The sequence below is a fragment of the Dinoponera quadriceps genome, unplaced genomic scaffold (assembly GCF_001313825.1).
Source record: "Dinoponera quadriceps isolate SergipeBrazil2010 unplaced genomic scaffold, ASM131382v1 scaffold707, whole genome shotgun sequence".
Lineage (NCBI taxonomy): Eukaryota > Metazoa > Arthropoda > Insecta > Hymenoptera > Formicidae > Dinoponera > Dinoponera quadriceps.
Genome location: NW_014555450.1, coordinates 2,191,948 through 2,210,907, shown reverse-complemented (window position 1 = coordinate 2,210,907; position 18,960 = coordinate 2,191,948). Strand labels below are relative to the sequence as shown.

At 47.1% G+C, this 18,960-nt stretch overlaps 1 protein-coding gene across 15 annotated transcripts in view; it reads left to right on the top strand.

Moving 5' to 3' along the window:
• The window catches only part of LOC106744253 (forkhead box protein P1), a 288,763-nt gene that overhangs the window by 147,239 nt on the left and 122,564 nt on the right, over positions 1 to 18,960 (top strand). For all 15 annotated transcript variants that reach the window (XM_014618855.1, XM_014618860.1, XM_014618859.1 and 12 more), the window contains one exon: positions 7,084 to 7,191. In XM_014618855.1, coding sequence (XP_014474341.1) covers positions 7,084 to 7,191 — 108 coding nt within the window. The remainder of the gene's footprint in view (positions 1 to 7,083; positions 7,192 to 18,960) is intronic.

Below are 18,960 nucleotides of genomic sequence, written 5' to 3'. Positions count from 1 at the left end.
CCCCGCGCGCTCGTAACTCGCTCGCTCGCCCGACGACCGCGTTCTCGAAGCCGCGGGCGTGTCTATTTATCGGTGTTACATGAGTTAACGACCGGCGTGGCAAAAATCGTCGGCAACGCCGGGGCTCCGTTGTCGCGCCTCCGTGGGCGCGAATTTTTTTCTCCGCCCGTTGAACGACGGAATGGAGAGAAAGAGCGGCGTCCGTCGGAATTAGGCCCGCCGGACGATTTTACTTCTTCTCTGAAAACGAACGGTGAAGCTAGGCGGAAACGGTTGTTTTGTATCGGCGAAACGACGGAGAGGCGTCTCCGAATCGATGAAATCGGAAAATGTGCGTGCGGTGCGCCGCACGCCTCGGTTTTTCTCCCGACTCCGCGACGACAATATTTATAACGATCGGATCTACGGGTTAACACACGATCCAGACGACGTGACAGACGCTCTTCATCGATGACGTTGACTAACGCGATAAATTAGCCTTATTATCCGCAGCCGACACGCAAATCCGCCCGATATTGCCCGCGTTTTCGTGTATTAATTGCTAAATTACCGTCCCCCACCGCTGCGCTTAATGATTCACGCCTATTTAAGTGTGATTCGATGCGCCACGTCGAAAAATCCATTTGTGTTAGGTGTGTTAATTCAGTGTCCTTAGTTTTACCCGTTTTTACATTGAGCATTTTTTTTTCGCTCAACTGTGGCTTTAAAGAGCTGCCACATCGCAGGATGATCGATATAATTTAAGAAAGCGCATATTCGGCACAGCATTCTTTTGCGTGTCAATTGTAAAATAATGTTACTGAAACGACAAAAATGATTTTCACCTGTGACGTTGCAACACCATTTAACTGACATACATTTAAAAACAATAGAGGGTATCCAAAAATCTATCGATGGCTTTGTTGATTTAGAACCCCCCGAGTTTCTACCGCGGTGGAATCCGATAGTCGCTCGATAGATGGTGCAAGGGCATCGGTAATGGCGGGGATTATTTCGATAATTAAAAATGCATACCTTCCATTGATAAATAAATCTTGATTTTTGGTAACGAGAGCACTGAATTAATTTGCACACCTAGTGCTTACAGCCGATCCGGTACCACTGTAAATAATGAAATTGTAAATTCAAATCGCGCTCGATTATCGGCGCCGATCTCGGGGGACAGCCGGACAGATGGACGGACGGATTGCGTATATTCGTCATTCGCGAGCGCCGCTCCGCGACGAGACATCCCGCCGGCCAATGATCCTGGAGACGGCGCGCGCTATACGCGCGAAAAATTAGCATGTAGAAGGCAGTAGTAAAAATAATAATTGACGAGATTATTCGACCTCCTCGTGAGACACTCGGGACGAAATGGAACGTTTTATCGCCGCGCCGTGTCTGAGGGGAACGGCGGGAGCCAGGGAGGGCGACGTGTTCTTTCCGTTCCTCTCCGCTCTCCCTCGCGTTACCGGGGGAGTGATCGTAATCATATTTTCAGGGGGACGGATTTATGCAACGTACCGCGTCGTCTCTGTACATAAAACGCATTTAAAATTCTCGAGGCGACCGGAAGGTGCTCGAGCGCGCTCCCGTCTCTGTCGATAGCTCGAGCCGCGTCGCGCCGCGTCGGTGGTAGCGCCGCGGGGGTTGTAATTGGCAATATCTATCGAATTTTACAATAAATCTCGCCGTGCCCCGGAGGAGGGCCGTGGGAGGATAGGGGGAGGGGTGGGCCGCGGCAATAAAACACCGGGTAGTATCGCGAGGGGCTGCCGCGCCGTGCACTTAACGACTTATCTTATCTTCGAATTAGGTCGCGGTTAGAGCTCCGCTTAATGCGGAGCTGCGAATACCAGAGGCACGCGGCTGCGATCGTAACCGCGTGATTTATGCTGGCAAGTGTTATTAGTTTCGGTGCGAAAGCAGTCTTGTCCCCTTTTCCGAGGTGTGTGTGTGTGTGCGTGTGAAATTATTTATCAATAAAATCTAAACGTTATGTCTATAAAATGGTTTTTCACACCGCGTGTGAAATAGGTCCTGCGTTGTGTCGTCTTCCGCGTGCGCGGCTTTTTACATCCGACGACTTGTCGTATTTTACGCGTGCCTCTTTCATGTGCCTTGCGCATCTTTACCCTATAATGGCAAGGCGGATTTTCAAGGAACGTTTCTCATAGTGTTTTACTGAAATTATTTAAAGTCAGCTAGTCAACTTTTTTCATCTATAAATAGAGGAAAAGATTTTACGTTGTTATTTACTTCTTTTATCCATTTTGTACATTACTTAGGTGAAAAATGAATAAGACAGAGCATGGGGCCGGATTTGATTCCGATTTTACTATTAGAGGATTAAATAAGTATATCACATAGTTTAAAAGTTTTGGGAAAATTCCATTTTTCGATTTCTTATCTTCTTTATGGGAAAAAATAAATGTGGCAGGTGTCAACCGAACACACGTGAATTTTTCCAAACATATTTCTGTACCTTCGGGACCGAAGAAACCGGAGAAATCCGCGGAAAAATGGGAAGAAAATAGATTCTTCCCGAAACTGAACAATTATAATGCATCGTAAATTGATTAAGTGAAACACGCCAATGTCTATTCCCGGCGATTTTCGTTACGACGGTGATGCGCGCATCGCACGGTATACCGCGGTGACAATTATATTTAAATATAAAAGACGTAACTGCGAGCGATCTCTTGCTCGGAGACGGTAACACAGAGAAGTTAATTAAAATCGCCGTCAATTCTGCCGCGCGGCATGTCGTCGCTCGCTCGCACGCGCGCACGCGACGCGATTTGACAATGAACGTATCGAGAGAGGGACGTTGGATCTTCGGTTTGTCGCGGAACGGTAAAAGATCCGTTTGTTTATTTCCACCGTGTGACACAATACTTAACATACAACATTCTATATGATGCCGCTCGCTCGCTCGTAGAACGACGATGACGACGACGACAACGACGGGCACGACGACAAGCGAGTAAAATGGTAGTGCATCGCGTGTTTTGTTTGCTCGTTTTCTTTTGTCGCGTGTATGTCCAGCTGCGCGTTGAGAACGCGGCCGGCTCATGCAAATGCACCGCACAATGTGCCTCAATAGAGACTCCGCGTATTTATATATATGCCGTCCGGTTCGGTATTTTCCATCGCCACTGTTTATTTCTACACTGTGTACGCGCGAAGCTCTCTCTCTCTCTCTCTTTTTAGAGAAAGGGTGGGAAAAAGGAGGCCTGAAGAAGGAAAGGGACAGCCGTTGGCGAGCAAGTTTCATCGACCGCGCGCGACGCGATCGTTATGTATTACCTTGCCTTACCTACCACCCTACGCGAGCCGCGCGTGGAAACAAACGGAATCGCATTTTGTAATTACACCTCCCTCTCTTTCTCGGGCCGGTTTGCCGACTTCGCGTTAGCAATCGATCACGCTTCCCTCACGAAGAATATTTCGTGCGCGATAATTTCCGTACCTTCGATGAGGAAGCTTTCCTCCCTCGAAGGACGAGCCGAAATTTTGGCTCCGCGTTGATCCTGCAAATTCCGTCCGACTTGAAGGTTCATTGGAGAATCTCGAGATGCGACATATTGACTTACCTTAATATCACAAACGGCTACCCACCGCTGCTTTTTCGTGTTGAGTTTTAAAAAAACATTCATCTTAGAATTATTTATTATTTTGAAAGAGACGTATTTTTCTTAGAATTATTTATCATCCGAGAAGACTCATTTCATAATCATTTTTATTTCGGAATTATTTATTATTTATTATCTACGCATATTTCACATTTGCAGTTAATCTTTATTTTTAATTTTAGTTGGCAATGCATTATTTATATGACTAGTCGGCTGCATAGATAGAGTATGTGAAATAAGAAAGTATTGCATAATTTAATTAAGATTAATAAGTAAATGGGTGAAAGAAGCGACACATTTTTATTTTCCTAATCTCTCTTTTCTTTCATGGCGTTACGGGCGATGAGATTCGTGGCTTGTGAAAAACCTGATAAGAGAGTCGCTGTAAAGGCAGTGATAACAGTTATTTATTCAACAATGTCTTTTTATCTACAGAGATTTAAATTCGGATGCCTTACAATAACAAGGTTAAATAGAAATAAAAGGAGACGGTTGGTAAACAAGATTGCGCTCGCGACTCAATAAGCATTATTATACGTAAAAATCAGCATTTGCAATATTTATGCTAGATTCTAAAACCGACATTCTCAGAGTTATCAATTATTTACGATCTTTGATTGAGAATACAATTAATTACAAATTTATATTCATGAACCGTAATATTTGACTGAACCAACGTTTCTTGTTGCATGAAATATTAAGTACGGGCAACAAATACAAGACGAATAATCGAAGATTAATGAAGCTGCGATAATTTATGAAATGATAAATGAATGTGAATGTAGTCTAGATTTCGACTCGATATCTCCTTCTCGGTAAGTTCGTCAAACGTTCGTTAAAATCGAATATATCGCCTGTATAATAAATGATTTGACGTATCTGGAGATATATGATGTGTCGCTAGTCATATTTCGGCATTCTGCGTCCTCGATCCTGACTTCCCGATCCAGTGTCCTGGCTCTCGGTTGCTCTCTCACTGGTACTAACACTGACACAATCGCGAAGATACAATTTGATCGAGATACGCCTGTCAAATATAACGCGATGTCGACGAGAGCGCGATTAAATCGTCCCAAGAGTCCACGAAATATTTTTATCACCTGGCGAGTGAAGGGAGGGCAGGGGAAGTGATAAATAACGCACGGATACACGTGCCTCGCGGTATCCGCCAATTCGAAACATAGTAGAAACACTCGGAAGATCGCGCGACGCGCGAAGGTAAAAGTCGTTCTACATTAATTGTTAGTCGATTGCAACTCTCGTTGCGACTGCTTGCGATCGGCTTGCAACTAATATAGAATGACCTTAAGGTTTGATGACCGTCTTGAAGGTCCGGAATGTTTTGAAGGAATGTTCACGATCGCTGGCGGGCCATTACGACCAGCGACGCTTGTTAACGGATATGACTTTTTTGACTCTTTTTTTTTTTTTATAGTGTCGCGCGCCCCGTGCTTTTCCGCGACCGAGTCACTACGTATCGAGCCGATGTGCCGCGAACATATCGCGACGCGGAATATATGTATCGGTGCGTCAGTTACAATTCCCGTCGGTCGATCAAAATATTTCGTCGGCTTTTGAAATATTCAATCGGGTTCTCTCGTCGGCATCGCGTTGATTAACGCATGTGTCTCTGGTCAAATCGTGTCGTAACGCGAGTGTCGGTGCGAATTAGTGGCCGGCGCGCCATGGGGATGCTGAATCGGGAAGATAAGACGAGGAACGCGACACTTTGGGCACCGATGTGTCGCATATTTCCAGGTGTGTAGAATCATTCGTTGTGTACAATATTGATTGGTTTATTTTCAGTTTTGATCATGATAGAATTTACTTTTTATATTGACGTTTGACAAACCCCCCTTGATAAGAAGAAGATAAGAAGCGCGATGTAAACAAGGAGATATCCGAGTGAAAATTTTGATTCTGCGTTAAAACCCTGTAAATTTTTTCGAACTCGAAGAACTGATGGAAAATCTTTTCCGCGTTGAGTCACACAGAGAAATGCTTATTCTCCGGAATTATTAAACGCTTCAAATTATCAGAAGATCATCTAGGACGCGTTTGTGTCCTTCTTTTACCGTTCACGCTTCAACCCGCGAAATGGGCCGAAGCGCGGACGCGAAACGCATTTCTGAGATTTGCGTAACGCGCGAACGGGAATTCGTCTAATTATACTGTGCCAAGATAATTTAGAATGTCAGCCATATTCCACGCTGATTCCTGTAAATCACTATGGTTGCATCATTATGATTCTGGCCGGCTCTCTCGCCGGCCTAAGATATAACCGATTTTTACGGCCTAAATATGGATTGCGCCGCTAAATAATTCATTAGAGCAGTGGCTCTCGGAGCAGCTGACCGTTGTTCTGAGCGAGTTGTCTCACGCGTCGTACTGACGGCACGGCCGCATATTTACGTCGCGTCAGTAAGTATTCGCAATTAAGCGTGACTGTATTTGCGGCTTTTTGACAACGATATGAAAAAAAAAACATCTACCCACGCCAGGAAAAAAAGAGATAGTTGAGAACGACTGCGCCAAAGCGTGCCATATATGTTTTAATAAATCTAGCAACACACGGTGTCTCGTTTTTTACGGCGAAAAGCACGATTTAAAATAACGGCAATGTAAATAAAACTTTACATCATGAAATACGGAACATAAAATATCGCCAATATCAATAGCATATAAAATACTCCATTGTGTGACGTTTAAAATATCATGTTTAAATTACGCTCGCTCCCCGCGCGTATTCTTCCGTTACGGATCTTTGAGATCGTTTTTTTTTTTCCCGTATCGACCGGCTCTCTCTTCTCTTCGTTCCCTCGGGGGTGACGCGGGGAAATGCCAATGTCATCTCATAAGGAGAACGGAATATTAATATAACGGCTGCCGGCCGCGATTTCCTCGTCGCGAAGCAACGAATAATATAATAGCCGGCCCGTAAGGGATGCGTCTACGAGCGAGAGGGCGAAGCGCCCGAAGACGAAGTGTTCTCATTATACCCGGTGATTTATGTGCGTGCCACCTTGCTGTCGGAAGATTCTAGGTTAGAAATAAAGTTAAAAGAAAAATAAGGCTTACGGGGTGCAAAGTCGAGAAAGAGTGGAGGGGGATGCGGGCGCCGCGGCTCGCGGAATATATTACAAAAATAAGCTTGCGCCGGGGCGGGACGCGCGGAAAAGCGCTGAAAAAAAAACTTTGGAACTCGGGAGCCTCGAAGATCGATGCCCCTCTCGACCTGCCTGCCCTGCCGCGCAACTTTTCTTGTTTATCGAGGCGCGGGAATAAAAAGCCGCGATTCGTGCGCAATCACGCAAATAATTCCGTGATATTTCTCTCGTGAATTTCATCGTTTGCCCTTTATTGTTTCTCTCTCTCTCTCCCTCTCTCTCTCTGCCTCTCGGCTGTGTCGTCGCGTCTGGTGAGTTTGTCACCCAAATAATAATTGTTGCATCGATTTTGCTTTTAGGGACACATTGGTGAAAATCCATTCGACAACGGTTCCTGGGGAAAGGAGCATTTTCAGCCATCGACGGTTCCCTGGCAGCTGAATCCACGCGGCCACGGTCGTCCTAGTGTGAGTCTTTGTTTATTTATTCAGCTCGTTAAGTGAATCATACTTAATTAGGTAGAGTGTAGCTGTATTGACGATATGCTCATCGTAATCGAAACACATTCGTTTCTCTCTCTCTCTTTCTCTAAAAAAAACAAGACAATACATGCACAATCGCGTGTAAAAGAGAATTGAGATTGCAAATAATTTATATAGCTTGCCGAAGACGAATCCTTGGCAATAAAGGATTTTACGGGACGCAATATCGAGCTTATTCCGCTAGCGTCAATCGGTTGTCGGTTCGCGCGATACGATCTCAAGATTATTGACCATAATTCTCCTTCCTCGTGGGAGTGGTGGATGCGTCAAATTTATAATTCCGGCGGGTAAGAACGGGGGATGAGGAAGGAAGGAAGGAAGGGTGGAGAACGGGAAAAGAAATCCGGCGGCTCATTGTGTCGGCAGGTAGCAAAAATGCTGGCGGGGTCGTTGCTTTCTCGAGCGTTTTCTCCCAGGAGTCGCCGGCTACTATATCGTCATCCCCTGCTTTCGTGAGCCTCCATCCCTCGGTCCGACCGTGGCCGACCACCCTCTTACGCCCGCGTTCACTCTCCCGCACCACTCGTCCTGTCACCCGGTATTTATAATACGCTTTGTTTTCCCTCGGCTATTTGTCTTGGGTTCTCGGCTCCTTCGCTAACGTTATTATCCCGCGTTTTATTTTTATTTAATTCCGCCGTGTCGTTTCGCATCCCCTCTTCGCGACAAGCTCGTTACTTATCCGCCGAGGACCTTAACGAGCGAACGCTGGGTCGCGAATCTGGACGGTTTTTGTGCTCGAGTCGCGCCCGAATCAATCGGATACGCGTAATTTTCGCGTATATATGCGGTAAAAGTATTAATTTTTTGTTCAATATTGTTAATAAATCTTCTGAGTAAATATTTTTCTGTTTTAGCATAACACATTTTATATTTGTTTTTGTATGCGAATATGGATTGCAATTCGAATGAACTTTTATTTGTAGGCTGCCAACACAATATTTGTGACAAGGATTTTCCTCTTAGTCAGTTCTTTTTGTTGCGTTAATACCAATCACGCTTTGGAAAATAATCATTCTAACGTTGGCACAGACTTTGCCACCACAGATATTAATTGTGGCATTATTTTATATAGAATATGTTACTTTCATTTCTTCCCACACTTTTAATGGTTTGTCGTATAAACGACCAGTTGGTGGTATATTTAAATATAAGAATAATTCGGGCGACTTGTCACAGCTTTGAGATTAGTGTAAAAAGGGAAAAATATCGAAGAAAAGACATCGACGAAATATCGATGTTGGCATGTTATCGTACGATGTTACGTCGATGCAGAAATATCGATATTCGCTCAACGATATTTATTTAACATCAATATTTTTGGCGGAGCTCTAATACGCACGACGTGACGCATGTTTCTCGTGTGAAAGAAAGTTTCGGATCGGTGTGTATCATTATGTGTGACTCGCACGCCTAATCGCCTCGTGACTCGCGCAATTTCCGCTCGCATCCTCAACTGCGTGACGATGTGCCGATACTCGCGTCGAGAGATGTGCAACTCACAATTTCGATGTTCGCTCATTTGCATGTCCCCCGCCCCTATCGATCGCACGTGAACCTTTAACCTTTACAATGCAGATTTACAACGCGTTCGGCGCGGATTTTTCACGTGGCACAAAGCTACACGTGCCGTTGCTGTTATGTAAAGACTCATGTAGCTGTGCGTTCGATGAAAAATTGAAGACACAGTACAGTGGAATTACGCGAAGGAGTTCATGGTCGCCGAATTTCGCGTCGACTTCGCATACTCGATTTCAGCCGCTGTGCAATTTTATTTGTATTCAAGCGATAGCATTCTCGCTACGCAAGAGTAACGGAAATATATCGCGATAATCGTGATCCTCTCGTTAAAATGATCGGATATCAGTTAGACGCGTGGAAAAATTCAGAGAGTTTCTGATTTCAGAAGCCTGCAAAATGTTTGTCAGATTTTTAGCCATTTTTCATTCATTAACTCTCGCAAGGAAAAGAGTTCACCCGTAAAACTTCAGTAAGACGTTTATATATTCTCGTTTCCCCCAACACGACTTATATTTTTATTCCTTATTATGATTACGAAAAATATTGAACCTCCACCAAGAATCGAGACGGATTAATGGAAAATACTTCAATCATTGTTGATTCAAATGATCGGTTTATCGTGAAAAGCAGATTCTCCGTGTATTAATTGACGAGTTAAAGTTTCAGACGTACGTTTAACACACAATCGCACTGGAACACATCCGTGCTTAGACTCCTGCTGGAGACTCCTAATCTTTTCTTTGTCGGTGAAACATTGCCGTCGTTATTCATTATTCCCCCGCAACTTGTCGGGTAATTATCCGCGTCTGTAAAACGTGACTCACTTCTTCGTCTAATAAAATTATCGACGGTTCGACGAAACATTTTGCAATCCTCTAACAATGTACGACGCGCGGTAATAGTTGTATTTCAACAGATGACACACACTTTGTTTAACCGAGCGGAATGAAACGTGTACGGATTGTCGCGAGCACGTGCACAATCGCGACGCTCGTCTTCCTGATACTCGTCGTATCGAGCGCGATCGCTTTGCGCGTAACAAAAGCGGCCGAAACCACTGACGTCAGCGTTTCCGCGAGCGTACGCGACCGATGATCTCATGCGTGCATATACGCGCGTGTGCTTACCTAACCGCGGCGCAGCTCCTTTTACGCGCGCTGCGTTACGTATATACACGAATTATGCTATCGCACATGTCTACGTGACAGCGACGGTGCGTTGCTGCGCAACCACGTGTGCATTTGTCAGCATCCCGGTAAGCAATACGCAGCGATACCGTCTTTCCCGACTCACTCTTGCCGCCTCGTCCTCTCGCTCTCGCATGAAATCGCGAATTTCCATCCGCGGCAGAGCCGGGAAGACGTTTTCAGCTCCGAGGCGCGCTTTTAACCGCAAACACATCATCTTTCCCGAGGGTGAAGCGTCGCGGATAAATAATTTCGACAAATCAAATCCGAGCGCCACAGAGAGCCGGTGATACGTAGATATTAATACACACGGCCGAGCGAAGCAAGAGACAGTTTTGCTAAATTGCAGAATTTACAAGAACGAACTCGCTAATAGTTAACAGTTAACGTCGTGACGCAAGTAATCTCGTGTTATGACACTTTGCCTTTCGCGGATTTGCATAATCAACGCGAGAAACGGCCCACAGCACCGAGCGAAAATATCGAGCGTCCCAATATCGTCGAAATTTAAGACGACGCGGAGCCGTTGATTTTCTCCCATACCGCTCTCATAATCTCAGCCGCGTCTGTAGTAATATGAATCGCGGCAAAAATCAGAACGAGGAGGGAAGGGGGGGGGGCTCTTAGAGCGTCCCCGCGGCCCCTGGGTTTTAAGATATGCAGAGCACAACGCACGCTTTCCTAGCGAGACTATTTTAATACGAATGAGGGTGGGAGGATCAGAGGAGAGCGCGATGGTATGGCGGTCGGCTCGCAGAAGATCTACTTCTTGATTACAGAACTTTTTACCTAATTACATAACATTGTTACCATTTACAAAGTCGCGTCGGGGCTGCGCCGGCTGACTACTAATTAGGATCCCCGATTAGCACCCACGGCGACATCGTATTCCATTTCGATAAGTCTCGCGACATTTTACCGGCGCTCGTAATGAAAGGGTTGCGGAAGACCGCGCGATGGTGAGTGATTTTTAATGTCCCCGTGAATTTGAAAAATGCCGCGTTAGTTAGTGCGCGCGTCGCCCGCCTCGTGTGATTTTCCAATGGAAATCTCATCTAATTTAATTTAACGAGGGGAATCCGCATATCGCGATATCAACGTTAACGTTCGAGACGTTTCTGACATGATTGAATTTCTAATTTCTAATATGCAAGAGAAGATATGTAAGAAAGAAGATTCGTTCGGACATTGTGAGATACACGTACCGGAATTATGCCACTTTTGTATTCATCCGCTCGGGACGACGTTCGTTTTTGCGGGGAGACGTATTAAAAGACGAGGTCACTGTATATACCAGACACGTGACTGACTCAGCCGGCTCGAACGATAAAAATTTGAATCCCATTCTTCAGACGCCTCTCGGTAATTAGATCTACCGAACTGTGCCAGACTAACACGCCGGAATTCGCGGTATCAAAGGTTCAGAAAGAGTCGAATTTATCCTCGGGACTTAAGGTTCTTATCGGAAAGATGTAAGGGTCGTAGAGATAGTCATGCGCGCAAGGGACGAGTCCCCGACGATGCAGACATTAAGACGTCTGGTCCTCGACCTCCGTCTCCCACCCCGCGCCAACCCCCGGCGAGCGCACAGCCCCCTTTAGACAGCGGGAGGTTTACCCCGTCTTCATTGTCCTCTAATTCTCATCTGATCCTCACATTACGTAATTTTCTCTTTATTATTTTATAATTCCCCGGTCGAGCCCCGCGCTCATCCGACTTCAGGCCCGCACGAACTCATCCCCCGCAACGCATACTAATGCACCTTGCATTTATTAATTATTCCGTGCTAGTTACCCCGGCTTCTAGTCTCGCCGTCGCAATGATAGATTAAACTATCTGGATTCGAAAGCTCGCGAATCCCGCTCGTCACCGCGCTGATACGTGCCCGGAAATTTTTTCCTCCCTCGGATCGATGAGGTCGGTATCCGGTTTGCGGTTTTTTAGGTCGGCGCGACGACGACGAGATACGCGCGACGCGAGCAGCAACGGTGTGAATTACGCCCGACTTGAGCTAATACTAGCGCTCGTTAACGTCGCGGATGTATTGTTTACGACCTCGTTTCACCCGATGTTTCACTGAAAGTTCTCTCTTCCGTGCGGAGGATTCGCTCGAAAATTCCGAGTCAAATCCGCGCTCACAGGTTCGATAATACTCGTTCCGCCACGCCCGAAATATGACCGTCATCTACACGATCTCTGTATCTTGATTCTAACGGAGGAATTATCTCTCTTAGAATTTACTTTGAAAGAGAACGTCCGCGAGGGGTTGATCATCGGTGGCGCGGCGTAGGGTGAAAATCATTCTCGCGACATCCGAATTCACGGCGAAGCGCGCCGCCTGAATAGAAATCAAGCGGCGATCGAGCGACTTTTGACGAGCCCTTAAAACCCAGTTCGCCGTCTCGTACGTGATATTTGAAGATACAAGCGACTACGCCGAAGGGAGAACGTCCCTCCCCTCCTTTCTCCTCTATCTGCCCCTCCTCAAGATCTTTAACTCCTGAAGGACCCAGCCGTGCCACTTGGTATGCAAGGAGAGCAGCCATTCATCTCCCGATCTCCAGCGAAGTCTCGACCTCCGGATATAAATTAGCTTTTGTTTAGCATTCAATGCGAGGCGTCTTTTCCGCCGCGCAACCCCCATAGTTAGGCGTTCACCTGACCGGCCCGGTCGTGCAATCCGCTGCAATTAATGTAGCCACCTGCCTCTCCGTTGGGCCAATTAAATGCTCGCGATTACCGTGAAAAGAAATTGCTCGGATGCTAAAGGGGGATTTAATTCTCAAAGGTGCGATCGAGATGGACGCGAAAAATTCGCTCGAAGGCTTTTCGGTAGAACAAATACGGAAGATCGGACGCGCCAGCGCTGGACTAGATTAAATGAGTTTCCATGCTTCTTTTCTTTTTTATCCGGGCCGCGTGTACACAGTTTTACATGAAGAAGACGAATAATAAAGAGAGAGATCGAGGCAGGGAGAGAGAGAGAGAGAGAGAGAGAGAGAGTTGGAAAACTTTGAAAATGAATTCACGAAAAGAATTATCTATCACAGCTAAAAACTCGCTGTCCATACAACTGAAATTTAGTTACCAGTTCTAGTTTCTAGTTATGGGAGTTAATTTGTTTTTTTCATGTATAACCATAGTCATAAAAATCAGCTCCCATAGTGAAAAACTAGATCTGGAAACTAAATTTCAATTGTATCACATGAACAGTTACTTTTCAGCCGTGGGAGTTAATTCTTTTCTTCCGTGTTGAGGAGGAACGATTTAGACACACGTAATTGCATGATTCAGAGTCACGGTTGCAATATAGAATGATATTCATTAGATAAATATTCGTCAGATGCCAGTCATATTTTACCATTGTGGCGTACAGTATTTCGCGTTAAAAAGATTTCGTAATATCTCGCCCTTTGAGCGCAGAGGAGGAATTAAAACTGGAGTTAGAATCTCTCCGAACCCGATGTATATCCCGAAAACTTTCTCACGCCGGCGCCCAGAATATTCCCTTTAGGGCTGCTATCCTTAATATTCCATAATACACCTCGGCAAAGAGAGGCGTCCAATAATCATACATCCCCTTCAAGAACACTCCCGGTGTGTCTCACCTCCTTTTCATACAGCGCACACAATTATTAATATTAAAATATCAAGGTTATTTAAATTGCAAGCGCTACGCGGTGTAATTAAATCACTATTGAGTTTTTCATTAATTTACCTCGCCATCGGCCGCGCGTACTAAAATTAATGCAACGCTCGTTATAGAGACCGCGCACGCGGGTTGTGCCGGGCCGCTCATTATTCCAAGAATTCTCATTCTCAGCTCCGAAAGAGCTGCGCCGCGCGCGACGTTCCTCTCGTGTTGCGAATTTACGGAGGTTCGCGTTCTATTTCCGCGCTCGAGATGTCCCGGCTCGAAGTTTCGCGCTGTCTTGGACGCTCCGATTACGTCACGGGGCTTTCTTCGCGCCTTCTTCCCTCGCCGAAGACGCTCGCGGCTCGAGTGGGAGCCTGTTGATTCTGTGCGCCGGTAAATCCGGCGGATGGGAAACATCGTCTAGCCGGCGTTGAACTTTCTCGATACACAAGGCAACATAGCAACACAACACGGTAAAGCACAACAAGTGGGGGGGATGCTGGGGGTGGAAAGCCCGATAGATATACAGCCAGGCGTAGCAGAGAGGCGCGCGTCGCCTGCGCCACGTGCTTTTCACCCCTCCTCGGTGTTTCTCCACCTCTCCCCTTTCTCCGTCTGTCTTCCTCTCTTTCGCTCGCTCTAAACAACCCCTCTACCTACTGATCGGCCGACCGTATACACCCCTGTCATTCCCCGCCTGTAGGAAACGCAGCCTCTCTCCGGCGATACACCACGTGGCCGCTGCAACAGTTCCTACGCCGGGCGCGTTGCACGCGAGACGACGACGCGCCGACATTTCAGATACGTAGATAGATAAATGAGCGCGTTTATTCTGACTCGCCGTTTAACAGCGTACAAGAGAAAATAGAGGGACCCTTTGACACTATAAAAGTGGAGATAAAAAGTGAAGATAAAGATAAAAGCGTGAAATAAAGACGGAAGTACAAATAGAAATATAAAAGTATAAAACGGTAAACATCGAGAGGAAAGTACAAAAATAAAAATATATATTATTCAGTTCAAGTCACGCCGGGTCGCTGTGTAAGCTCCGATTTATTTCCATCGTTACTTTCAACGAGTCCCAAATGACTTCTCATTCCGTCGATGCTTTTTCATTCGTCATTCTGTAACTTTCAGGTCGTACATCTTCGTTCGCTCACAAATTAATCGCACCTAATCGCGCATTTGCTAACAGATAACAAAGCACTCCTACGAGAAGGCGCGAAACGCGACGGGAGAGCACTCGTAACAGTCTGATCGATATTCCGCCGGCAGATGTCAGCTCGGGATCCACAGAGAGAGAGAGGGCGAGAATTTCCCCCAAAATCTTCCCCGCTTTTTCCCCGCGATTTCGCCGCCTTTCGTCCTTTCGACTGTATCAGCTCGCGTATCATCGACTCGGATAAAAACACGCGGCACCGGAAGTACGTGAATAATGCGTCCCAGAAGAGCCTTCAGGCGCAGCGTAATGTTATACAGTGTCTGTAGGGTTTGGTTTTGCGGAGCGCCCATCCCCCGGACTAACCCAAGGCAAGCCGAGGCAACCGGCAAGCAGTCGGTCGGAGCCAAGTTGGGTCTAACAACGTAACCGAGACGTGCAACCTTGTAAATAGATGTCTGGAGCGTGCCAGAGCTCCCGCTATCTAGCCGAGCTACATACGCAGGGGCAAGAAGGGTACAACGTCGCGGAAGTTCCTGTAGGGTTGAGCGCGAGCGAGCGAGCCAGCCAGCTAGCTAGCTAGCTAACCAGCTCGGCGTTGTTGTACCTCGTGTACCTACCTTCTTACGTGCACACGCATGCACGCCGGTAATTAGTGTCTTAATGAACCCGCGCCGCGAGTAAGGAGCTACGCAAATAATTGCCGGCCTACGCGAGCTCGAGCACGCCTCTCGGCGCCGCACAGTCTTGGGGGATGAGCGAGGGTGAGTTTCTCCTTCTTTCTCTTCTTCTGTGCTTCCTTTTTCTCTTCTTCAGGCGCGATTGCGTGCGGACGGAATCGTTAATTTAACGCGGCTTCGGCCGCGTGCGAACGTGCGAATGCGCGTGCTGATTCGTCGCGGGTGTCGTTGCGGCATTATGACGGTTTTAATGCGACGAAACGCATTGCACGTTGGGGGCTCGCACGACGTGCGTGCGCGACTTCGCCCTCGATCGCGTGTAAAACGGATCGTGTTACAAAGTACGATCGCCGAATTACGGATGTGATACGTTTACCGTGTCGTGGACGAGCCTGCCTACCTATGTGAAACGTCGAGCTAACGAGAGAAATCCGCTCGACGATCTCTTTATGCAGTCACTGCGAAAGGGATTACAATGTTTCCTCCTTATTATGAGTCTCGTGACGCAATCGGGAAATTTGTCCGAAATAATTCGCGGGGGATAAATTCGCTTGGATATAATAATAATTTGCGAATATCGGGAACGCGTTTGGATGCTCACCGAGATAAAAATGTCGCAAATCAGCAGCCATTGAAAATGACTATAAATGAGACGTTCGGGATGTGAAAATGAATCGCGAATTCCGAGCTACAGCAATCGGTCTTCGCTATATTCATCTTCTTATTCTCTCATCGAACGTAAAACGACAGACCGGGAATATATTCTAAAATGTCCATTTATAATGTGGATTGCAAATAACGAGACAGTGAATTAATTACGAATTGCGAGTGACATTTCGGGTTCGGCGAATGACACCGATAAATGCGGTAACCGGCGACTTTCGAGTTTGCGATTGGGAATTGATTCAATTTTAATCGACGTCGTAAACGATGCGCCTTTTCCCATTGTTTGCGACCCCGTTCCGATAGGCGAGGAACTTGGGCGGACGGAGCATGATATTTTTAACGATACTTGGACTTCGCCAGCAAGTAGAGGCACAATGAAAGAATATTTACTGTTTTACTGTGCATTAAGCGCAGTCTGACGCAGGTCCGGCCGCTAATGCATCGTCCCTTATTCGACTTGGAACGACTTTTTGCTTTACGACGGGCGATTTGAATTTTATACACTGCGATATTTGAATTACGATGCCTCATAAAACGCGATCGTCCTGGCGCGCCTGTGCGTTCGGCCCGTTTTCTTCGAGGACTTCGACATCTTTGTTATATCTGTCCGCGTGCACGAAAGTGAACGAACCGCCGGGAAGACGAAGGGAATTATTGAAATCTTGGGAGATATAAGAATTACACTGATTAAAGAGATCCGTTTCACTCTGTACACGGGGAAGTTATTAGAGAAAAAGTGGCAGCATGCGACACGTCCAGCAAGCACCGTTCTATTTTTACGCGGCGTATCGCGATTTTTGCTGGACGGTGCTTGTTACGGGTGTCAAGCTCTAGAATGAGAAAATGTCGGGGATCGTGGCCGCAAGTAGAAGCGTGACGCCTTCGTTCTTCCATATCTCGTCCTCGTATATATCTTCACTTTATGTCTCCGTGTCCAGCGTTCGCTCGCCAACTTCGCGCAACTCTTCTGCTCATTCTTTGTGAAACTGGATCTTTCCCCATTTTTGACTCACCCAGCGTGAGTATAAAAGTCGAGATTGATGGTCGCGTAGGAAATCCGAGCCTGGACAGCCAATCCTGAGCCGATATACTTCGCGAGAGTCCGCGACCTCAGGTGGTCCATGCCGGGTTCCTCTCTCCTTCACGTCGTCCCTTACCACCCTCAACTCGACGGACATAAACCTTTATCCCACCTATTTCTCTTTACGTCGGATTTACTCCCAGCCATCGTCAAATACGAGGTATCCCGCTATTTCGTAAATAGAAACGTCCGCGTTCCGTGTGGCCAGTCCTTAGAACGAAAGAATGAACTAACCATCTTACAGTAGTAGGCCCGAATTGGACCGGGTTGAAATTTCTCTCTCGTAATCTAACGGACGAACTTCGCCGCGATCGTCTCTCGTGCTCGTGCAGTCTAGCATGAGTGAGAGAAACGCGGATCATTTCTCAGAACAACATTCATTCGCGATGCCAGTGGCTTTGCGAAAGACTGCGGTAATTCCACTTGACGGGAGATTTATTTTCCTCGTGCATGCTCTTACCGAGAACCTCGTCGATGATTGCATTCGATGCATTCTTATGCATTGAAAGAAGATTTCGTTCGGCGAAAAACTCACGGAAGTTACAGCCAGTTTATTATTAGCGAACCTTTTTGCCGTGGATACGGTTGACAGTCGTACTGGGTCAACTTAATAATTCGGCTTATCCGGTGATTGTGTGTGTGAGTCACTTTATAGACACAGGTGTCGAGGTAATTTGTATTTTAGATGGGAAAATGTGGAAAATGTGGAGAACATCTATAAACCGATCAACCGTTTCGGCCATCTTTTCGTTTGCGTCCACTCGAATTTGCACCAAGCCAATCCGTGTTATTTATTAAGACGACCCAATAGTTTATCAGCGAGGTAGAACAACGGACTCGTGATTTTTGAGGGAATCGTTCGAAAAATTCCTTACACCGATATTCCCCGACTGTTCAATTGACCGAAACAAACAGACACGCGTGTTGGGCAACGAGTTCGCGACGAGAGGGCAACCGGTTCACCGTGAAATAACGTCGGCTACTTCCGCAGCCGCGGAGGGGCTCTGATCAATACCCACGTCTTGCGTTCTACGGTACGGAGACGCGACGCGAGCTGCACGTAGGAGCATCTCGACGGTAGCCTCGCGTCGGAAGGAAGTAGAAAAAAGGAGAGAGAGAGAGAGGGAAGGCGCAGGAGGCGACAGAGGGGAAGAAAAGCCGAAGGATTCTGCGAGTCTGCGGTAATCGCACTTCGCCGAAGACTCTTGCTCCGTCTTTTTCCGCCTTCTTCCCTCTCTCCCCCAGCCACCCACTCACCCACCAGTCACCTACCCCCCGTTCTTCCTCCCTCGAAAACCCATGCCCGGCGGCGGAAGGGAGACGGAGGGGAATCACGTGGCCGGGACACCGGCGAATATCGAGTGGGCGGATGGCTAGAAGAGAGAACACTGCGCGCGCACTTCGATGTGTGTGCACCCGGCGAGGCTAGACACGGCATCCACGCTCATACTAGACGTCAAGCTCGGCGAGCATGCGTGCGATGGGCGCGTATGTGCACACTGCACACATGTGCAACGCGAGTATAGCGATTTAACTAGGATACCGACACACGAGACGGTGATGATGGTGGTGGAGATGGTGGTGTAGTAGTAGTGGCAGTCGCGCGGTTGTGTGTCGGTATGGCTCGTCCTCCCTGCTACCGGCGGTAGTACTCCTCCGGCGGAGGTCAGGTCAGGAGGAAGGGGGAAAGGGAGCCTCGGTGGAGGGAACAGAGATCCTTGATCTCCTCCTAGGTTCGTCCGACGGTGCAGGTAGGGTGGAGG